The 17,772-nt window shown below is 36.4% G+C and overlaps 1 protein-coding gene across 1 annotated transcript; it reads right to left on the bottom strand.

Moving 5' to 3' along the window:
• Positions 1–1,148: 1,148 nt before the first annotated feature.
• Positions 1,149–15,945, bottom strand: LOC114534205. The gene is made up of 12 exons (XM_028555762.1): positions 15,760–15,945; positions 13,086–13,112; positions 11,263–11,324; positions 11,143–11,173; positions 10,525–10,610; positions 9,751–9,826; positions 8,454–9,175; positions 7,396–7,579; positions 6,321–7,252; positions 5,945–6,089; positions 4,905–4,964; positions 1,149–1,318 (listed from the first exon to the last, which is right to left on the bottom strand). Exons 2-12 carry the CDS (start codon positions 13,105–13,107, stop codon positions 1,293–1,295), a joined length of 2,346 nt encoding a protein of 781 aa, XP_028411563.1. The 5' UTR covers positions 13,108–13,112; positions 15,760–15,945; the 3' UTR covers positions 1,149–1,292.
• Between the last annotated feature and the right edge of the window lie 1,827 nt (positions 15,946–17,772).

The raw sequence follows: 17,772 nt of genomic DNA, 5'->3' as shown, positions 1-17,772 counted from the left end.
ATGATGGAAATATATTTTTCTTGCTTCAGTATTTGCATGCACGTGTTTCTAGTAAAATTATTTGGTATTTGTGGGGCAGTACGGGGGCCTATTTGCCGGTAATCATAAAGTAAGTAAAGTAAAGTGTTATAGTACCGAACTTCTATCGAGCGAGAAAAAAGTGATTTATACATTCGAAGTCAGCCTTAATCACCGGATGTTAATACCAGCATACTGTATGTAGCTATGATTACTAATAATATGACGAAAAGCTTTACAAGGAAAGTAAGCGTTGAAAGGCTAATATTTGCAGCCGTTTTAGTCTCACGAGGCACCTGTATGTGTACAATAATACATGATGCATACCCTCATCTGTGAGCCGGTGATTTGCTGTCTCCGCGATTCGGTGTTTTGCCTTTAGCGATCATTAGCGTTCGTGAAAATGAAAGTCTCAGATTCTTTCATCGTAACATGCGTCGTCTTTGGAAGGACGCAATGGTTTGCAACAGGATTTTCATCCTGTGAATACGAAATGAGCCGCGTAGCAGCCATTGTCATCAATCAATGGCCTGTTAGTGATCTCAACCGTCTTATACTGAACCTGATAGCAATGGTGCACCAAATCTTCTTGTCATGACAATTCTTAAATCAACTCAACTGAAGAACAAGATTTGTTATTTTCTCATACTCATTCAATCTGTCGTTCATTTAGAAGTTGGTTGTATAGGAGCACCGTTATCACTCTTTACTGCTGCGAACATTCCTGGGTCTCAGGGATTGCTTTTCGAGCTTCATAATTTCTTAATTGTCGATTCTACAACTTCTTGTACTACATTACGATGCGATAATGCTATCAAATTCGTGCCCATAATAATTCCCAATAACGAATAGTATAGTGCTATGATATAATTGATACATTTTGAATTTATATTACAATGTTTGGAAACATTACTATTTACAATTTAATTAGCATAATGGGGCCATTTCTTTTGGGTTGGTTGGTTGGTGCGTATTGTTCTTATTTACGAGTTGTGAAAACATGACGGTAAAACGTGGCGGTTGCCAGTTAAGATATAGTCACACTTCGCCCCTGTATGGCATGTAAAAAAATTGCCTCTAAATTCATCAAAATCGGCAAACGAATAAGTTTTAATACTATATATGGTAAATCAACATGCAGTAATATGTATGCGTAAATGTAAAACAGTATGGCTTGCCATTCGTTTATTGAAAAAAATACTCGATCCCCATGGCGGCAATTATAGAAGTCAGGCTGGACAACAAGGATTGTAGACTCAATTTATACTAATTGTTCAAGTGTTCTTTGTGTCACTTTTCTCTATAAAAGAAAATATTTACGAATTAAGATCATACCTACTCAAAAACCCATACTCAAAAATACAGAAAGCAAGAGGTACTGCAGTCTAAATTTCGAAGTGTCCAGCGAACACCGAATAAGTGTAAATACACACAATTTTGGTGTAAATCAGTACATTACACCCACAAAGTGCAAATTTACCCTTCGAGGTGTATTATTACACCAATATTGTGTTTTCTCAACACCGGTTAAAGTGTATAGCTAAAGTTAATCCTCTTTGGCGTAAATTTACGCCGAAAGTCGGTAAATATACACCATTCTTGTGTAATAAAGCACCACTTTGGTGTAAACGTTATCGCTATAATTTTGTGTTGAATAAGAGTTTGCGCGTGCATGCGCTGGAAGCTTTTGTCGAAAAATTATTGCAAATGGATTATCATTATTCCTAAATAACTAAATAACAGTTATTGAAGTAGTCATGCAGGCGTTCACTTTTACCAGGCGTTAACATCTGCCAGGTAGCACACAGGGCGCTTATATAGATAAATATAAGCACCATGCATGGTTGCATATGAGTGCTTGTGCTACTGTTGAAAGTTGTTGTCTGCATGCAGAGGTCCTGCAGACCCCTACAATTCCCCATCTTTAAATTACCAATTTCCAGTTAGGACCATTTTTATCATGCCCCCCCCTCTCCACTATACTATTGTGATGACATGTGCAGTGATAAAAAATTCTTAAAATTAGCTATGATTAAGATTGTTCCACGGAGGGCATGCACATTTTATTTTATTAGATACAGATCGACGAGCAGAGCCGAGGGCAAGGGATGCCAAGCTAAATTTCCGAATGGAATATTGGAAGCGAGAATCTTCCCGACAAGCAAACAAAATTCATTATTATATACCACTTGTCAAAGTTTGGTGTTGGTAGCATTTCATTGGTCGAGAGCGAATCATGCGAGAGTGACGAAATTTTGATGTCGCCAGCGCGACCCCCTGCAAAATGAGATAACGTGTTATCTCATGGGAAATAACAACTTTAATTATCCATCTTCTGTAATCACTGTCAAATACTTCAATTTGATTGGTTTACAGGAGTGCGATTAATCATTAATCGCACTCTTGGTGAGCTGTAATCGCACTCTTGTTCACAGCCAATGAAATTCAGCATAGCTTTACAAGTAGCCAATCAGCATTCAGGATACAAAATAAGAATTTGTTTTCTTTTGGGGCGCGAAATTTTTAAAAATGGAGGAATTTGACAATGATTTTGAAAATTTTGACCTTTTAAATGATATATTTGCTGAAGAAAATGACCAGAATTTTTGATTACAGAAGATGGATAATTAATAAGTAATAGAACGAATTAAGTCGTGCAATTAATGCCAAATCATACTCGTGCTTGTAATCACTCGTATGATTTTGGCATTGATTGCACTCCTATTCGTTCTATTACCATTATTAATCACGCGCAGCGCACCTGGACGTGCGACCTTTTGACTATTTATCCATTTGAAATTATGTCTTTTATGAATAGATATTTCGTTGTTCACCTTGTAGTTTGGTTTTTCTTTGACAAGTGGTATATAATAAAAAAACGTATTTATCGAGAACTCAGAAAACGTTATGTTTTGTGGACCCTCGACATTTCAGGTCTCGGGTCCACAAAACATAATGTTTCCTTCGTTAGCAGTAAATAAGTGAAATTTTGCCTATGGCAGTGCGAGTAATTAGATGTTAAGGATTTAGATCTGTGAAACTAGTTTCTTGTAACGGACGTTTATGACTGGTCGGATGGTGCGACAGAAAGCTAGATACATATTTGTCCGCATTGGTGGGTTTACGGAAAACAGCAGTTTCTGATTTCCCTTCGAATAATCTATGGAAATGCGTATCTACAGCGAGTTGGACGAGTGATGGGTAATTGCTACAAAACATCCATCCTAATCTCAGAAACAGCAGAGGACACAGAGTGACACTTATTTTACTTGGATTAAAACGGCTTATAACACATCATGATCCTAAAATATTAAACGATATCTTCCACTGGCTAAGAATGATGTCTTTGTGGTAATAGGAATCTAGTCTGAATTTTTTGCAGCGACTATATATATGCTGTGAAAAAAGTATCCCGTGCGGTGATAACGGTACGAAACAGTTTGTATACGCAAGCTCGCTAGAAAGTTAAGATGAGATTTATGCAAGAGAAGTAGACGTTTATTCTTTTCTATTTTAGTCGATTTTCCAGCGGGATAAGACGGTATAGCCATTTATGTCATCTATAAAAACAACACAATTTCCTCTATCTACAGAGAGTTTCAGAACCACAAAATTAGTTGCTAACTATAAGCGCGACCATTCAAAGCCCAAACGTTATAAATGGAATAGTGACAGGCGGCAATCTCAGGAAGAAAAAAAGCCGGTATTTTCCAAAAGTTTTTTTTATATCTTTTTACTCCGAATTGCATACAGGTTGATGGAATCTCAAACCATTTTGCAATACTTAATTTATTTTACACCGTTGATTGAGATACAGAGATGTAATATCGATTACAGGTTAATGCCTTTTATATAATGATGAACGAAACCCAGATGTTGGCATAATTATAATATCTGCAATTGTCTGGGGCCGGTTGTATGAAAGCCAAATACCGCTATCCACTGCGGATAGTGATTTTTTTAACCGTTCCAAAAATAGCAATGTTATAGCAAACAACGGGCGATTTTAAAGCTATTGAAAAAACAGTATATCCTGTTTTCATCCAACTGGCCCCAGGTCTTTTAGCAACATACTGATTTCATGGCGGAGATCGGAACGATAAAGAATTACAGTTGTCATGTAAATAAGATTAGCAAGTGCGTTCGGTGGTCGGCTGTAGTTAGCCTTGATGTGGATCTAAATCCTCAAGGCAATGCGAATTAAAGTCTGCTGTGAAATTCTTCAAGAAGTAAACGTTGTTTACTTTGTGAACAAATAATATTCCGGATTTCTCATGGTTAAAACATCGCTAGAAATCGCTGTATGAAAGCCGGATAGCTCTATCTACCGGATGGTGATTTTTTCAACCGTTCTAAAAATGCTTGAAAAGCTATAAAATCTCAGCTTTGGAACTAAATATTATTAAAGAGGATCATCGACTTAGGAATACTAAGATTTAATCAAAGTTATACCTAACAACAGGTGATTTAAAAGCGATTGAAAAAATCACTATCCGGTGGATAGCGCTATCCGGCTTTCATACAACCGGCCCCTGATGCTTCGATAAGAATCCTCACTCATATTGCAAACATATAATTCCGACAACTTCTTAATAAACAGGCCATCAAAGCCGAAAGCCCGGTCCTAAACAACAGCGCATTATCGCAAAATACGGAAAGCACGTGAAATTAGGAGACGGCACAAAACCCGAAAGTCGGAGCATACGCAAAAAGACGAAAGCGAGGCAAATGTTACATCCAAAAATCTCGAAATGACATAACATCAATTACATCATTGAACTCATAACATCCAGCCGTGACGTCACGATTAGGAGGCGTTCTCCTTCCTCGAATTCAATTATGAGCTAGGGTTTTTTTAATAAAAAGGAATATCCAAAAATACTTACCACGTACACGGAATGAGGCGCGAGGTAATTTTCTGTAGTGGGCCGGATACATGTATGTACCTTTAAATAATAATGTAATGGAATTATTTTACTGAAAGGAATAATAATAGGAGAATTCTTAAAAAAAATTCTATTTAAAAAGTCCCCATTACAGATTTTTTTAATCGATAAAGCATCTATAATAAACTCTGTTTCGGGGCCATTTTGAAACGTCTCTGTTGCCACGATAACGGGTGCCAGACACAAGTTCTGAATACATTTGCGCTCTAGATATGTTTCCTGCAAAGTATATTAACTTTTAGCCTTAATCCTTCTATATCAAAACATTTAGACGCTTCTTATCCCTTTCTAAAATAAGCATCTAAAAATTTCGAGAAACTGTATCGGCACACCTTAATGCAAATTTGGAAGTTACTATAAATCATAATTATTCATTTGAAAACTCATTGTTATCGCAGTCAATATACACCAAAATATTAGCATAACCATGCAGGATAGGTTTTCAGGCGATTTTACTGTGTGAATAAGACTAATTAAATGCGCCTTTTCATACATCGCGCCATGTTGTATCTAATTTTCAAGGTGTTTCTGCCAAGCAAAATTAATAAGTTAAAAAAATATTTCATCAAACGTAACCCCAGTTTCATCAAATTCGATCGAGTCAATTTCAATCCCCCAGATTACATTCGTTAGATTGCATGCTTTCGGAGTGAGTAGAATGTGCAGAATATTAAAAAGCTGTATGGATTTTCAACGTCAGAGACCTAACATACCAAACCTGCCAAACTAGCAGGCATTTGCTACTGACCATTGCAAACGACAATTTCGTCCCTAGTGAATCCAGAATAGTGCAATCAGGGTTAATCTTATATATAGCCGCATTTCAGAGGAAGCCCCGCGGGGAATTGTGAAATGCAGGCAGTCATCTTAATTAAGGTGGCATTTTGTTACATTTTTAGATTCAAAAGAATTATTAATTATTAGAATTTTTTTATATTTTTTTAAATCTAACCTTCTTCTTCAAGAAAATAAGAACATACCATCATCAAATCTCATTTCCTTGAGACCGGTTTTCAATTCTAAAAACGTTGGTCTATGATCTTTCTTTTTCATTGTGGACTGAATCATTTTTCGAATTGAATCAGGGATTTTTGAATCAAGTTCAATTCTATTGCCATCAAGGACCTGCAAGAAGGAGGCGTGTACGTTTTTAAGAAGTTTTTAATTAATCCTGTCGTACCCAGGGTTTTCCATTCCAGACTTAGGCGTGCAGATGAACTAGCTGTGAATTCAGTTTCAAGTTTGACAAATATATTTCTCAACTTATAATTCCACCCCTGTTTGAATGTTGGCTTATGTTTCCGAAGAAGTGTAGAGAAGTAGTTGTTGGACATCGTGCTAATTTATGGTACTTACATGTTGTCGAAAGTCCTCGTCATTATCCGAGGCCTTGCCGTCAGGCATATTGATATATGGTTCAGAACCAAATGTGAAAATCTCAAACAATAGCACACCAAAAGACCATACATCAGATGCAACGCTGAATTCGCCGTCTCCAAGTACTTCAACAGCCATCCAACGAACAGCAAATTGATTTTGAGAATCTTTATCTTGAGGCGAATCGGAAAATGTTGCAAAGTGAAAGTCGCCAAGTTTGACAAGGACGTTTCCGCTTGTTTCTTTATCAAAAACAAAACAGCTTCTGGCACACAGGTCACGATGGATTATATTGTTCTCACCGAGGAAGATCATAGCTTCGCAAATATCTTGGGCAATGTGAAGCAGCACATCAACTTTAAGTGGTTGCGTGAAACCGTGAAGGTACGTCAATAGGTCGCCTTTCGTTGGTCTCTCTATTATCATGTGCATTGGAGAATCAGTGCTTAAGCCAAGCAGGCGAACTATGTTTTCGCATGGTTTTTTGACAGCATGCAAGTGATCAAGGATTTCGATTTCTTCTCGCAGAGGGGCAGCAACAGGTTTCGTTTCCAACATTTCTTCCTTTGAATGCAGGTGCAATTTCAACAGGCATTTTTGGCCACTCATCAAGGCATCATAAATACTGACACGTTGCTCCAATTGCTGAATTCGTGATATTTGTAAAATCTCGAATATTTCATCTCTATACCTCGAACATAAATGAAGAATGGATAAGTGTTCGATGCACCTACCATCAAGAAATTCTTTGATATTCTGGGGCGTTGAGAAGAAGACCGCTCTCTCGCACAATTGCTCACAAAGGTTTGCCACAAATTCACCCAGGGGCGATGTCATTGATTTATCGCCTTCCCAGTTTCTAAACACTCCACGGCAGCCTTGTTCTCCGGTTAAGACTTGTTCAATTATTGCTGTAAAATTGAAAAAGAATACCGAGATATATAATTAGAATAAATCAGTCTAATGTATCCATCAGGCTATTGTTTTAAGGTTTCAGGTTTGTTTAAACCAATCTGCTAGGATTTTCAGAAAACGTAATAAATGTTTATACTACCTTTGCTTTTTGATGTTGTAATCAACCTAAGCATCACCCGATAAACCAACAGCTCAAACAGACAATCAGATCTTGGATTTCGTATGAAATTCTTGAATTTGCTTGAGCTGGAACGCTCGCGATAGTCTGCAACCAACATCTGCATTAAGATCACAGGTCTTGGGTTGTCTTTGAAATGATAATGCTGCATTGTAAAAAAAATACATGTCGCCTATAGCCTTCATTTCAATTCGTAGCTGCTAAATAAAATTATGAATTAATCATAACCAGAAATTCAGAACATTAATTACCATAAACGTTCATAATGACAGGATTTCGCAATCAAAGATGGCTGCCTTTTTATAATAGAATTATATAAGCCAGGAGACAAAAATTAAAAATTAAAGCAACTTCTATTTTACATATTGCAGTTGCGGAGTTCGATTTAAGACGGACAGAAACTCAGTACTGTTATGACAATTTTTTCATTTTTAATCTTACCTTTAACAGGTTCCCCAGTAATGTCATTTCGGCAACTTGCTAACCATTATATTTCAAGGAGCTAAAGCGTTGCTGAGATGACATTACTGTGAGCTGAATATATGAAAAAATTGTCATAAAAGTACTGAGTTTCTGTCCGTCTTAAATCGAACTCCGCAACTGCAATATGTAAGATAGAAGTTTCTTTATTTCAAATTTTGTCTCGTAATTCTATTATAACAAGGCAGCCATCTTTGATTGCAAAATCCTGGTATTATGATAATTAATGTCCTGAATTTCTGGTGATGTTTAGAACAATTTAAAAGGTAAATTTTCTAAATACATGGCTTTAAATGAAGATAACCTTTAATATAGAACAAATACTTTGAGAATCTTGTTTCAAAACTCAGGAAAATAAGATACGGGGCATATGAAATTTACGCGACAATTAGTGAGAAACGGTAACACATTCGTAAAATCGCATGCAGATATTGTTTTCTATAGTCGAAATTTATTTAGCTCTACGTTTATACAAGAAGTGATATATATGCCTCTTATCTATTAAGCAGAAGAAAGTAGCTAGGTTTATCAACCTATACCTTGGGTAAATCTTGCAGAAATACAAGGCATACATGAATATTCAACCAGCTGTCTGCATCATTGAGTTCTTTTCCGAGCTTCGTCACTTCATCCTTGTCTAATTTGCCCTTCAGAAGGTTCGCACACTTTGCAATGTTAAGTAAGAGAGATTCCTTCACGTTCCGTTTTGGAGAAGACTGAAGAATTCGCTTGATACTTTCTCTTGCAAGACAAATGCCATACCGGTAAAGATTTTGTTCGTTCTTGCCTGTTTGCTTCATGAGAGTAACTAAACTTTGGTCAAATATTTTTATCTTTGGTTTGAGTTTGGCAAATTCCTGTTCGTCAAACTTCAGAAGGACTAACGTGATTAGCCAAGCGTATGTCGTCATCCTATGGCACTTTGCTTTAAATCGATCCACTCTCATGAACTCTAAAAACTTCGAGCGAAGAGCTTCTTCCGCTTGCAATATGTTTTTGCAACGATCTACCGATAAATCTGAAATGTTTAAAAATATTTCATTTAGCAAAACATCAAGTGCCCTTTTCACTACGCGAGAGCTGTCACAGCAGGCCAACATTGCCAGCTCATCAAGTTGTCCATCTAATATTGGAGATTCAGTATCAGATTTCTTCAAAAGATCATTTATGATGTGGGTTTCCTTTGCATCTCGTTCCTCGCATTTTAACTTTGTAAATTCCTCGATTAACTTTTCTGTGCTGCTTTTACTGCTTCTGACCTCTAAAGCAAAAGATTAAGATTAGAAGACATTTGATATCATTGAAGAGGGAGGATGTCCTTAAATTGGGCTGCTTTCCACTGTCACGTGTTTTGCACTTACCCAAAAGCGCGTAAAAGCTTAAAACTTTCTGTTATAAAGTTGTTATATAATTATTCTTACGCCAGAAAAAAACACACCAAATCATCAACAGAATCCAACCCTATGCATCTATTCAATCCTTGATTTCATAAGTATCATATGTTTTTAAATTTTTACGTGCTATAATACGTAGAAAAAATTATTAGCAATCCAGATTTACACACTGTCTGATCTTGCTTACCAAAAGGATTTTTTCCAGTTTTTTTTAAACCAGAGCGAAGAGGGTTCGCTATACTATACAGCAAAATAGTACAACCTAGTTAATACCATTTCGTGCCCGAATCGAAAGCCAATAATTTATTTATTCTTTTGTATGGCGAGCATTCATTGGTGTAGAATATTAAAATATAAAACACTACAACATAGGTTAATCAGTGAATCTATGTAAAATATATATCTACGATATGTGTAAACACCTTATGGGTTCTCGACTCACCCCTTTTTGTTTGACGCCCGCTTGTGACATAAAGGTCTAATGAACTCTCTTGCCCAACGTAGCTCCGACTTGTATTCTACAAAAAAGCACCAATTAGGCATTTATCTATACACAGTCACTATATATTGGTGTAACAATTTTTCTGAGGGCGAATCAAGGATGTCTGACTGCCTAGTGGTACGCTTTATTGTTGCAATGGACACATAAACCAAATATAAAAATTTAAAAAAGTGACACCGGCTATGCTTTCATTGATAGCGGATTATAGTTATCCAGATGTTTGATCATTAAGGGAACTATAACTAGGTTATAAGTCAATTCAGCCATATGTTCGTACTGTAGTATTACCAACCAAGTATTCGTGCAGTTTTTCTACATATCGTGCATCCTCATGGTTTCGACTAAATGAATGTAAATCTTAACTGTTTATCTTTTATGATTTTACTTAAAGACAAAGCAGAGAGAAAATCTGTGAAAACGCTCGATCTTGAAGTTTCGCATACAAGCAATACTTTAATTAGTTCAAATTCTAACAGATACACAACAATGAAAACAACGAGAATTCCTCAAATAAATTATCACAAATTAATTTTAGATACTCTAACAACATTATTGCATAAAAAATATTTTAAAAACCAAATGAAAAGTTAGAAAAAATGTGCAAAACTTTTGCTTATTTGCCGAAAAATATCGGATTTGGCGAAAAAAGAAATGTGGTTTCGGGAACGAATCTGATTGGTCAAAAAAATAAACAAACGGCGTGTAGGTACTTACTTCATATGTATGGTATGACGGATTATCAGAATTAGGAGTAGTATATATGTGGGGATGTCTTGATTGTGAAGTATGACGACGATCACCTACATAATAATCCAATATAGGACAAATGTTGACAGACAGTGTTTTCAAATCGGTTAGTTTTTCATTGGACGTTGAATTGGACAAGAAATGGAACAATTGCAAATTGGTCATATCCTTTAATAAACTCTTTAGTTATATTAGGTAAAATATACTGTTATCGTGCATTCTCAATTAAATCGTTACAGGAGTATTTACATTTGAGTTATAAAAATTAGTGTAATATTAATCCCTTTTGGTTTCTACTCCCCTTTAACGTTAGAGGAAAATCACCTAGCTCAACGTATCGAACTGTTAAGCCAGGGTTCGATTAGGCCAATTTACTCCCTCGACGCAAAGCCAAATCTGATATCTGGTGATGTGATTGGTTAGGGTAAAACCAATCGCGCAAAAGTAGGATAGCTTCCTACCTTTAACTCAGTTCGGGCTAAATAATTTGCACAGTGGAAAACGGGTTTTGAATAGGAAATAAAATAGCGAACAAAATGAATGAAAGAAAAATTAACTATAAATTACCAGTTTTCAGCACATTACCTTGGCGTTGTCCTAAGTGGGAGGCTTCACACTAAAAGGCAGTATTATATATGACACTGATTAATTACTCTTATACTTTTAAAAGAACAAAGGAAACCTTAAAATACAAAACGCACTCACCTCCGCGTAGCTATTTATGTTGTGAGAAAGACCGGTATTGCTATCTTCAGATGCAAAATATACTGAAGGTAAAAATATACTGAAGTTTAATGTTTTCTAAGGGGTTGTTTACATGCATGAGCCCGGTTACCCGAGATTCAACGAAGCGTGAGAGAACTTTGAGGTATTGAAATAAGTCTTTGTTACACCAAACGAGCAAATGCTATTGTTGTGGTGATTATATGACTGCCAAGATCATGTTATCTGCTCATTTCAATACCTCAAAATTATCTCACGCTTCGTTGAATCTCGGGTAGCCGGGCTCATGTAAACAGCCCCTAAAGCTGGTTTTCCACTAGCGATATTTTTCGCGCGAAGCGACTTTATTCTTTTGTATTTGGTCAATTTGTTCCAGATGGTTGCAGTTGAGAGCTCTTAAACAAAAGTAAAATGTCGCTTCGCGCAAAAATATTGCCAGACACTTTAAATGGAAGTCTTTCCTGAAGAGCTGACAAAATCGCGTCACTGCCTGGCCAGTCAGGGAAAGTTTCGACAATGTAGTTATGTAGGGAGATTTAGCATGATGACTAAACGTCAAAGTCTGGGAGAATATGCCGAATAAATGGCGCGGCATGCATGTCTATATAATTATAAACGCATCACGCCATTTATATTCGACATTTTTACGTCCTCGTTGACGTTCTCGTCGATCCTCGTGCTAGATCTTCGCAATGTTTTGTGCAGCGAAAGCATTTGTATTTTCTCAAATATTGTAGCGAAGGCGTCAAAGTGGACAAATCTTTTCAGTTTCAAAATAAGTATTGGCTATAGGCCTGCGGCAGATAGTTGTTTTAAATCTGAGACACAGAGTTTTGTATAAAAGCTATCAGGCAAGACATTGTACAGCATATTCGTTCATTTAATATGATAACGGGTCTAGAAACATGAACATAAATAAAATTTAGAATTGGGAGTTGTCTTTCTCCCTGTTTTGGGGATAAATGCTACGGAATACAAGACTAAATACAAGCCGAAAAAATCAGATTCCCCTAAAACCCAACAAACAAATGAAACAATAGCTTTTTTAATATATATGGTAGTATGAAGTTCTACAAAAAGACAACTAGGCCTATGTCTTATGCCATCAATCTTTTCGTAATAAACAAAAAATGCTGTATCGATCGCTGAAATTCGCTGCATGTGGAAATATAAATATAACAAAACACGCTCTCTGCTATGAATTTCTAGTTGGTTGCAAAATGCTTTACAAGCTTAGTGCGAGATCACCTGGCTTAAGTTCTAAAAAATCTCTCCCCAAACAAATTTCAATTTGACGGGTTTCAAGGCATTTTCAGCATAAACCGGCCCCGTTACAATGTACACGTAAAGCTTGTGTTCTTGTGAACATAATCAGGCACTTGGCATCTAAAACAGGCCTTCTGAAACATGAAAGTGGCACTTATATTGCCAATAATCACCGAAATAATTCATATAATTACCAATTGTCAAGTAAATAATTATAATAATCAGTATAGAGGGGGGGGGTGAATATTCATTTAAACACATATTGAAAACACGTATGCGTACAAAAGAAATTCGTCGGACAGAACCGAATATATGAATATTCAATCTCTCCTAATCCTCCAATTATCGCACGAGGCTCTCCCTCTGGATCAGAAGTCAGAATAATACTTACGTGGGAGAGACTCTATAAAGGGGGAATTATGTAATTATACGGAAACGGCTTTTCATAATGACCGAAAAAGGTTATTGATTGATTATTTTTCGACTGACATAACCTGTATTAAAGTAATCGAGCTCCCTCATAGTAAAAAGATATTCACCTGTTTCATTCGACTCCGCCATAATTTCTGTAAAGAAATATTAAATTTTATACTGGTCAGTATTTCAGAGCGATACTTAAGTAGGGAGAGTAACGGTGTTCCACAATTAATATTAGCGAGCTTTAGCAGTGACTACGAGTACGACTACGAGTACGAGATTCGTCATTCTCGCGCGTTGTTTGCTTACGCCATCAGCCAAAACTCGTAGTCGTTGGGCTTTCGAGTACGAAGTTTATCAAAAAACTCGTACTCAAATGCCCGGCGACTACGAGTTTTGACTGATGGCGTAAGCAAACAACGCACGAGAATGACGAATCTCGTACTCGTAGTCGTACTCGTAGTCACTGCTAAAACTCCCTATTACTGATAGTGCATCTGCGCATGCATATGCCGCAGGTGTGTCAGTTAGCAACCGTTCAAGCTGAAAAATTAGCTTGGCCACGGTGGGATTCAATCGCCCGCGATCTTTCGTTTGCTAGTCATAAGAAAAATTGTTCGAGTTACCGGGGGTTCGAGTTAACCGGGGTTGGTGTTAGGTTACGTTTATATTTACGTATATTGGATTGCCGCAGTTAATGCGTTTATTTGCTAAAAAATTCAGCTTAGTTGATATAACAATGAAATACTGATTCTTTAATCAGCGACACCATAAAAGTTAACTGGACATTAAAGTTAACTGAAGTTCATGTGTGCAGAGAAACTGAAGTTTATGTGTAGAGATGTTACTGAAAAAGCTAGATCAATAACGATCGTGTCATCGTGGCACTATAAATAATCTTTCAAAATTTATAATTATGCATTTATGCAGCTATACCCCGATTAAATTGTTGCTATTTCGATAGTTTCTATAGTAATGTATACGGTGTACTTTTTCTATACGGTGTATTGGCGAACATTATACTGAAGTTTGCTGTTATATTTGAAGTTTGCTGATCTATGATTCGAAACCAAAGTTCAAGTTAACCGGATATATTCGATCAAGGGAAAACAAAATTTATTCGAATTAGCGAGGAGTTCGAGTTAAGCGGAGTAAATACTATAAAGAACATCACCTAATCCAAGGGGAATTGAATTAAGTTCGAGTTAGTGAGAAGTTCGATGAAGCGAGTTCGAGTTAGCGAGGGACTATTGTATTTCGGAACTTGATCTAGTACCTTCCTTATTTTAAAGTGGACGAGTGATAATTGCCATATATGTTTATGTTATGTTCACATACCGTTAAAACCATCGCTTTTAAAAGAAATCAGTAGGAAAGAACATAATAAATGCAAATGCACTCCTTCAATTTAGCATCAGTTTAGCATCTTGTTAGTTCGGTCTTGATATTGACAAAACGGAATTGGTAACTATTTCTTTATTAAACAAAATGCTTCTAGAATTTCATGCTTAACCAAAGCCAACGAAGTTTTGCTCAAGGGCGCAAGACTTCATTATGAATTTAACTATTTTATTGACTCCCTAAAGTTTTTACAGTTAATACAGTTATTACAGTTATTACAGTTGGTACAGTATGCATGATGAGGCTGGTAGCCGTATCCTTGAATTCCTACATGAAAGCTTATGGGAAATCAAATTTCCACAGTGAAATGGTACATTTTAAAGTATCTCAATCAAGAAGTCTGCGGGTCATATATTTACGTTTATTTACTTCCAGGTTTCCACTAAGGTTATCATTACACTTTTGCTGCTGCTATATGTACTGCAGTATAATGTTCTGCTGTGAAGCCACATTCAAGCAATATTAGGCCTGTTTCAAACGTCGCATTTTGCATGTGTCGAATACAATTCTAATTAGATTCGACCCTAAAACAATAATCCGACCGTCATTTCAAACGTCGCATTTCGCATGTGCTGAATTCAAATAGTTCGGCGGTTCGGCGGGCTCTATTCCTTATGACCAGCGACAGTCCGCTTGGGAGTAAATAAAAAATGTAATATTTCTAGAAATCCTTTTCTTGCTATTATTTTCCTAATACTCTTGCGTAAATATATTGCACTTTATGCAATATCCAATTGCTTCCCAGCCGCTTCTAGCAAGCCAGCCAGCCTTGGGATTCTTCGTTTTATTCGTGTACTGCGCAACCATTACAAAGAGACGCGGTAGGCAAATGAATTTTCTCAACTTTATGCACACGTAATACAATACGATTTTTCTGGTTCATATCTTTTGTCTACGGCCTCCATATTTCCTTACTTGGGCCTTTCAAAATCATAACATGCATGACGTTCTTTGCCTTTTTCTTCAAGCGAATTAAATTCGACACATGCAAAATGCGACCTATGAAACCACGTCGCATCGAGCTCGCATAATGCGACCGGAACAGTCGAATTTAGCATCACGGTCGACCGCAATTAAAAACAGCGAATTCAATTGTTTCATACGTCGCATCTCGCATGCAGATAATTCAAACAATTGTATTCGACACATGCAAAATGCGACGTTTGAAACAGGCCTTAGACTCTAGTCGGTTTTAAAGTATGTACACAGAATGATTTTTTCGTGTACATAATATTCTTAGGTTCGAATTCAAATTCCTTTGAAGGTGTGCTTGAGGTAATAAACTTGCATGTATACAAAATTGAATTCTGCGTAGAATATGCATGAAACCCGTATTTTATTGTAACACAAAGTGCACGGTTTAAGTAACAGATATGGTAAAATCAGCACACTTACTTTCTCCTTGAGGCACTTCTTAAACCACAAAGAAGAGATGAAAAAGAAGTATTTTGCGAATAAGCGCTGTTAGCGACCAAAATATGACAACAATGTATAGTCCAAACAGACAGATACCGCGGAAAACAATCGCTATCGCTGAGGAATACACGTACACTCACTCAAGTCGGTGTCTACCAAGTTCATGCCCCGCTAATTTTTATCATCACTGTGAAGTTAGCTGTGGATTCGGCCTCAGATTTGACCTCTTTTTTAACCTCAATTCAACTGTTTTCAATCATTCAAAAGTAGAATTTGGTTATTCAATGGGGGCACGTGCCCCCCAACTTTCAAGAAGATAAGAAAAAGTGTCCTTTTTATAAGGCGGAAAGTGCCTTTTTTCATACCTAACTAATATGCCCTGAGAGTTTGTGCCTAAATTAATGAATGTAGTAAGTTTTTTTTAGGATTCCAGCATTCGCTAGCTTTTAAATATTTTTTCGAGGAACCCCGACTTGCCAATAGCGACGTTTATGTCAATAAAAATAGCACAAATACCGAAAGTTTCCAAACCGGAAATATCACGTCTTCTTGTTGCTAAGTTACCGAATACAGATTTTATATGGTCAAAGTTATAACATATTCAAAGTTGCTAAATTTTCTTGTTAAAAATTCATGTTAAAATTTTAAACTCTTCTTATATGATAAGATAGCATACAACATGGTCCCGCGCACCATGCGGCACTTTTTGAAAATACTACGAATTTGCTGTTTCAATGTAGCTTGCATTACAAATGTGAAATACAGACCCAAACTAAATTCATATTTTTAAGACAAGACAAGAAATGCCCTGTTTGGCAACCGAAAATGAATTACTTTGAGGGTGCCCTTTTTCTATGAAGAAGTGCCCCTGAAAGCATGTGCCCCCCCAACTTTAACTTGCTTCCTACGCCACTGATTATAAGTTAAACTTTCACACGCATGCATATATACGATCATTTCAAACGTTATTTAGAACAGCATTTACCCATCTATCCAAAAGTACACATCAGTTGAAGGCACAGACGTTACACGCTGAATATTTGAGGGCAACAGCAACGACTCATTGCAAAAACATCTTACCGAATATTGCATGGCGTTGACATGTATACACATGTTATCACCTTAATTGCAATTTAAACTTATGATAAAAATTCTGTTTATGAAGGTATGATTTAGGATCAGACACATTAAAGACAGACGCATTTAGACAATCATAATATATTATAGTATCAAACTATAGTGTACTTGTAGTACCAAACTGCATTTATAGCCAAATATGCTCAAAATTTAAATGAAAGGTATATTTCGATAATATTCTCGCTAATGTGATACATATAGAAAATTTAATAATAGTAATGGTTTGCGGAAAAGAGGAAGAAAACGGGTGTTTTTAGCTATATGTCGGATTCAATAGAAACGAGGTCACATTATTGACATTACACATTCACATAAAGGTCATACAATTATTAGCATCAATAATTAAACTCACGATTCTGAAGCACAAATTACAAAATTGAAAGCACTTTCCAATGGAAAAGTGAATATCAAGCCAAAGCCACTTAATTGAAGAATTTTGCTTTTGAATAAACTACCCGATATGCATATTAAGTAGGAATAAATCATATTAGGAGAACATTCCAAGCAATGCGGCATTAAACCAGTGCAAGCTGTTACATGTTCGTGATATTTTTTTTTTCTTTTGCTATGCACTGCTTTAATTATAGGCTCAAAGGTGAAAATATGCGATTGCGACTAACATTTTTTATCAGCCTCATATGTGCTCATTTTTTCACCATTTGGTATTAAAAACATGTCATCCGATAGTTAAAAGCCTGATCTTTCCGAATGTGAAAAAAATTCGTTCATAGACTGAGTAGTTCACGTTAAATAGCGTGTTGAAGTTGGATTACCTTTTTTTATACACCCTGTATAAGGCGCATTAATAATATTCGCATTAATGCTAATGAGAAAAGTACAAAATGCTTATAGAGT

This window comes from Dendronephthya gigantea, unplaced genomic scaffold (assembly GCF_004324835.1).
Source record: "Dendronephthya gigantea isolate DGI-Jeju-01 unplaced genomic scaffold, DenGig_1.0 000098F, whole genome shotgun sequence".
Classification (NCBI taxonomy): Eukaryota; Metazoa; Cnidaria; class Anthozoa; order Malacalcyonacea; family Nephtheidae; genus Dendronephthya; species Dendronephthya gigantea.
The sequence above is the reverse complement of the archived record's forward strand: the minus strand, read 5'-3'. Positions and strand labels throughout refer to the sequence as shown.